At 44.6% G+C, this 6092-nt stretch overlaps 1 protein-coding gene across 2 annotated transcripts in view; it reads right to left on the bottom strand.

Annotated features, from left to right (window-relative positions):
• Positions 1-3343, bottom strand: part of Wdr35 (WD repeat domain 35) — a 56171-nt gene extending 52828 nt beyond the window's left edge. For both annotated transcript variants that reach the window (XM_070025047.1, XM_070025046.1), the window contains exons 1-2: positions 3200-3343; positions 2419-2536 (exon numbers count right to left, since the gene is read on the bottom strand). In XM_070025047.1, the coding sequence (XP_069881148.1) occupies positions 2419-2536; positions 3200-3223 (142 nt within the window). In that variant the 5' untranslated portion in view covers positions 3224-3343. The remainder of the gene's footprint in view (positions 1-2418; positions 2537-3199) is intronic.
• Positions 3344-6092: the final 2749 nt, after the last annotated feature.

Here is a 6092-nt window from a genome sequence, read left to right on the forward strand (position 1 = left end):
GTTTAAGTGACAGTAATTTCTTTTACTTCTCCTGTCTGGAAAAATAATATTACAGGCTCACGCCTGTAATCCTAGCTACTCAGGAGGCTGAGAGCTGAGGATCGCGGTTCAAAGCCAGCCCGGGCAGGAGAGACTGTGAGACTCCTATCTCCAATAAACCACCAGAAAACTGGAAGTGGCGCTGTAGCTCAAGTGGCAGAGCACTCGCCTTGAGCTGAAGAGCTGAGGGACAGCACCCAGGCCCAGAGTTCAAGCCCCACGACCGACAAAAAAAAAAAAAAAGAAAGGAAGGAAGGAAGAAGCCAGGCACCAATGGTTTGTTACAATCCTAACAATTCAGGAGTATGAGATCTGAGGATAACAGATCACAGCCAGCCTGGAGAGACAAATCCATGAGACCCTTATCTCCAATTAACTAGCAAAAAGTTAAAACTGTAGGCATGACTCAGCCTTGAGAAGAAAAAGAACAAGAAGGAGCACAAAGTCCTCCAAGACCCACAAACAGACATAAGTTTTAAAGAAAAATGCCCTCTGCTTCTCATGATGGTACCTGCTTTATAGTCTCAGCTTCTCAGGAGGTTGAAGCAGGATAGCTTGAACCCAGGAGTTCAAGGTCAGCCTGGCAAAGTATTAGTCTCTCTCTCTCTCTCTCTCTCTCTCTCTCTCTCTCTCTCTCTCTCTCTCTCTCTCTCTCTCTCTCTCTCACATACACACACACACACACACACACACACACACACACACACTCAGTGTCACACAAAATAAATGGCAGCCTTCTGAGTAGCTAGGACTACAGGTGTGTGCCACCTGCACCCAGCGTTTTGGTTCTAGGCAAGCAAATTAATATAATTTAAACCTGATACAAGCTAGGCGCCAGTGGCTCACATCTGTAATCCTAATTACTCATGAGACTGAAATTTGAGTATCATGGTTCAAAGCTAGCACAGGAAGGAAATCTATAAGATTCTTATCTCCAATTAACTACTAAAAAGCCAGAAGTGGCGGTGTGTGTGGCTCAAATGGTAGAGCACTAGCCTTGAGGAAAAAAAAAGCCCAGGCCTTGAGTTCAAGTCCCAAGACCTGCACACACACACCCAAAAATTTTTTATACAAATTTTAATTGGATTTGTTGATATGAACATATACACATAAACATGTGAGAAACATTAAGAGAGGGAAAAAACACATTCTTAAAGCACTGAGAGATTAAATTACAAAACATCAGAAACCAAAGTTTTGTACTTAGATATTGATTTTTCAAAACTGCCTTTTGACTCACAAAAGGCAAGTCTCCTCTTTGCTTATGCTATCCATGAGTTCTCTGTTGAATGGTTAAAAACAAGGACTTGAATGTGAAATAAACTTAGTTTCCAATGCTAGCTCTACTATTCACTGCCTGCAGAACCTTGGCAACTTATTAACTAATCAGTACCTCCATTTTCTCCCCTAGAACATTCACTTCTATCAAATGGGTCATTCAGGAGTGTGTGGCAGAGCCAATTCCAAATGCAATTTCTTTATCTAGATCCACAAACTTGATTAAGAATCATCTAGCCCGCTGCTGGTGGCTCATGCCTGTAATCCTAGCTTCTCAGAAGGCTGAGATCTGAGAACTGCGGTTCAAAACCAGCCCAGGCAGGAAAAATCTGTGACACTCTTATCTCCAATAAACCACTCAGAAAACCGGAAGTGGCACTGTGGCTCAAGTGGTAGAGCAGTTGCCTTGAACTCAAGAGCTCAGGGACAGCGCCCAGGCCCAGAGTTGAAGCCCCAAATCTAGATCACCAACCTAGACCAACAAGATGAAAGCTAAAAATTGTATAACTGTTTGCTGTGCTTTCAGAGATCTAGTAATTTAAAAAATGTAAAATATATTCAGTTTTCTATTTGGGAGCACTAGTCATATAATCATTGAGAAAAATTATAGAGGCCTGTAAATAGCATACAATAAAAAAAAGACTATCTGAAAAAAATAAAGCAAAAAGGGACTGGAGACATGGCTCAATGGGTAGAGAGCACTTGCCTAGCAAGTGTGAGGCCCTCTACCACCAAAAGTATAAATATGACAAAATGTGAGATTTTGTCATATTACCAAAGTGTTGGTTTCCATGGCTTCAATTTGAATCTTATGGCATCAGTTCGATCTTTGGACATAGCATAAGACAACATACTTTTCTTTTTTTTTCACTTTACATCAATAATATCAGTAAAAAAGCAATCTGATGTTTATTGTATAATGTTATTTATATTCTCTACACTTGATTGAAAAAATACACTAGGAAAATCACCGTACTCTCACACAAAATCACATACAGAATCATGCATACTCTTTTTAAGAGCTAGACAAATACTTTCAACAAATCTGACATTAGCCATTTTTCTAGCGATCTCAAACATTTTGGCCTTATCTTCATTTACCTGTTTGTGTCTCTAATTTCAAAACTTTCAATAATCCCTCTTCACCTCCACATGCTATAAACCCTTGGTCCTTGTTCCAGGATATACACTTCAGCCTCACGTTGTTAGGTATGGCGATCTGTAAAAAGAGTCACAGCCATGCTAGCACCTTTTCACGAAGGAAGGGGAAAGCAGTTAAGTCTGAAGACTGAAGAAAAGATTCCAAAGAAAACAGGAGACCTTGCGGGGGGCGAGGGGGGAGCGGGTAGAGAGGAGGAAAGGAGCCGTTATGGACAGGGACGTGGGTCCCCCAAATGCCCCCAAGGTGCTGCCTTTTAGTAGAGGAAAAGGAGTGCACACAAAAGAAGAAGAAAGCCAGGTGTGTAGGTCGCCTGAAGAATGTCTAAAAGCTGGAGAGGTATAAATTCATACGGCTATGCATTTCCCTGCACAGTATTGGACCACCCAAGTGTTTTGTTGTTACGAGCCATCATCCGAATCCGCAGCAAGGAGTGGAGGAAAGACGGCAGCACGGCGTGGCAGCAGGTGGCCTGGCCGGGGGAGGAGGGGGGCGCATCGGAGAAGGGCTGGAGAAGGAAGCTGCCTCGGCCAAGGGGTACCGGAGACCAGAAGACCGGGAGGAGGAGGGCCGAGGCTGGACCGGCGTGGAGCCCGGAGGAGGAGGGCCGAGGCGGGGCGGGCCAAGGTGAGGAGACGCGGCCGTCCCAGCGGGAAGGATGAAGGAACGGCCCGCGGGCTCCCGGAATGGAGGAGGGGCGAGGCACACCCCCGGGAAACTCACTTTCTTGCTCAGGTAGAAGAACATCGTGGAGACCCAGAGGGAGGCCCAAGGCCTACAACTGGTAACGGCTTCTACATCTCCACTGGCAGGTATCTGCAATCGGGGAAGCTCCCGTCGCCCTGGCAACCGCAGCCGCTCCGCGGCTTCCGGCGCGCTGAGGAGCACTTCCTGTGCCGCTGCCCCGCCCCCTTCCCTATTCCCTGGGCCTCCGTGAGTCTTTGTGCGCCTGCGCGGGCGATGGGTCCGCCCACTCCAAGCGGGATCTTATACCCCGAGGCTAGGCTTTGAGAGCGGGCTGGTGGAGTCACGTGATCTGATCAGTATCGCCGTTGACCGCGCGACCGGGCAAATTAACGCGTTTTGCGGGGAGGGCGTGGAGATCTCTCGGGAGCAGTTTGGGCGTTGAGAAGTCTGTTTATTCTGGGTAGGGGTTGGTAAAATGGTTAAACTGTTGCTGAGGCCCTGAGGCTGCTGTAATTGTTGCGGGCGCATAGCTTCCCTGCTGGGCGGTGTGGCACCCCCCCACCCCCCCACCCCCCCACCCCCCACCCCCCCTACCCCCCCACCCCCACACCCCCACCCCCCTACCCCCCTATCCCCCCACCCCCCCTACCCCCCCACCCCCCCACCCCCTCACCCCCCTACCCCCCTATCCCCCCACCCCCCTACCCCCCCACCCCACCCCCGCCCGGGGTCCACCTCTCCCTCTGCCTCAGTTGTTTTCTCATTCTCCCTGGTCTGTTTTCAATGTGTGATTGATGCAGAGCCTCAGAATCGGAAGCATAGGGCAGTAGCCCACGTACAGCCACCCTCTTGGGAGTCTTGGAGCTCAACGCCTTTTTCATCGCTGCAGGTGCTGATGTGAATCACCAGGGTGCACTTTACACAAAGGAAAGGGGAGTACCCCCCGTGGGGTCTTCCCCCTTTCAAATCTTCATATCCTGTGACCTGAACCTGTTGTTGGTCACCCAGCATCTTCAAGAGTTGACGGCTATTCCCAGTGCCTTTTCTAGTAAATCTAAAGTCCACCTAAAAACCACAGTTCCTGATTGACCTCCCTTACGACCCAGTCATACCACTTCTAGGCATCTACCCTGAACAACAGGAACCAATATACAAGAACACGTGCACCTCCATGTTTATTGCAGCACTGTTCACAATAACTGGGATATGGAAACAACCCAGATGCCCCACCACAGATGAATGGATCCAAAAATTGTGGTATCTATACACAATGGAATATTATGCAGCCATTAGAAATGACAAAATAATGGCATTTGCAGGGAAATGGATGGAGCTAGAAGGAATCATGTTGAGTGAGGTAAGCCAAGGGCAAAGAGACAAACGGTACATGGTCTCCCTGATAAGTGGATGCTAAATCCAAAATGTTAGGTGATAAGGACAAAACTAACAGGACTTAAGAAACAAAGAACTCCCACTCATCTGGTTGAACCACTACTAAATATCCCCATGCTGCTGATCATATGTATGGTATATAACATGTGTAAACCGTTATATGTTATAGACTGTGATAGACAATTTGCTCCAGGAAAGTTAGAATGAACTTGTGACTTTAAATGAGCATCATTATTCCACAATACTGTGAAATTCCAGAAATTATGTAATCACAATTTAAAAAAAAAAAAAAAGAACCCCGGGGAAAGTAGGGAGGGAAGGGATGGTAGGGGGAAAACAATGGAGGGGGTAACAATGTTCAACAGGAAGTGTACCCATTACATTACCAATGTAACTGTAACCCTCTGTATAGTATCTTTACAATTAAAAAAAACACATTTCCTTCATCCTAAAAGGATCTTTTATGATGACATAAGCCTTTCACTCCTTCTTGTATATTAGTTCTCATTTATTCCTTCTATCCCAGTATTTCTCTACTATATTAATATAGAATCAAATAAATTGTGGAAATACCGCTGTCGTTCTATGCCATGTCTTTTCCAAAATTTGAAAGTTAACAATAGTTGTTTTGTATAATATGCTGATTTAGTGTACCTCTTTAAGGTTATTTTAGGTTTACATCTGTAAATTATATTTGCTTCTCAGGAACTTATTTATGTCAATGTTAGCCTCTCATTTTGTCTAAATCTAGATAATTTTACTCCATCTGCTGCAATAATTTTATCTCACTCCATCTGCTGCAAACATACTTCATTATAGCCTACTAGTGGTATTATCTAAAATAATAGGTTTCACTGTGACATTTTCATTCATGTGTATAAGATATTGATGATCTCCATCCCTCCATTTCCTCCTCTCACCTCCCCCATTCCATTTGATCCCTCTCCTCTTTAACAATTCTATTACTTTCATGTCTTCCTCCTTCCCCTAGATTACACATTGAGAGAGAAAATATATAATGCTTGTCTTTCTGAGTCTGGATTATTTCACTTAACATGATAATCTTCAACTCTACCCATTTTCCTAAAACTGATATAGTTCTTTTTTATTTAGTTTTTATTATTATAAAGGTGTTGTACAAAGGGGGTCACAATAACATAAGTCAAGTAATGAGCACATTTCTTTTTGGAGAATGTCACCCCTTCCCTGGCTCTCCAGCAGTTTTTCCCTCCCATCTCACCCACAAGTTGTACAGTTTCAACATAGTGTCTAGTGAGTACTACTGCTGCATTTGTTCATCCTTTGTCCCTCCATTTGGTTCTTTATGATCACATTATTTAATTTATTTATTTATTTATTGCTCAAGGTTAGCATTCAACAACTTGAGCCAAAGTTCTACTTCCAGCATTTTGGTGGTTAATTGGAGGTAAAAGTCTCAAGAACTTTCCTTCCCTGTACCGGTTTCATATTATGATCCTTAGATCTCATCATCTTGAGTAGCTAGGATTACAGGCATGAAATAGTTGCATCTGGCTTA

The sequence above is a fragment of the Dipodomys merriami genome, unplaced genomic scaffold (assembly GCF_024711535.1).
Source record: "Dipodomys merriami isolate MVZ:Mamm:240054 unplaced genomic scaffold, mDipMer1.0.p SCAF_17, whole genome shotgun sequence".
NCBI classification, from domain to species: domain Eukaryota; kingdom Metazoa; phylum Chordata; class Mammalia; order Rodentia; family Heteromyidae; genus Dipodomys; species Dipodomys merriami.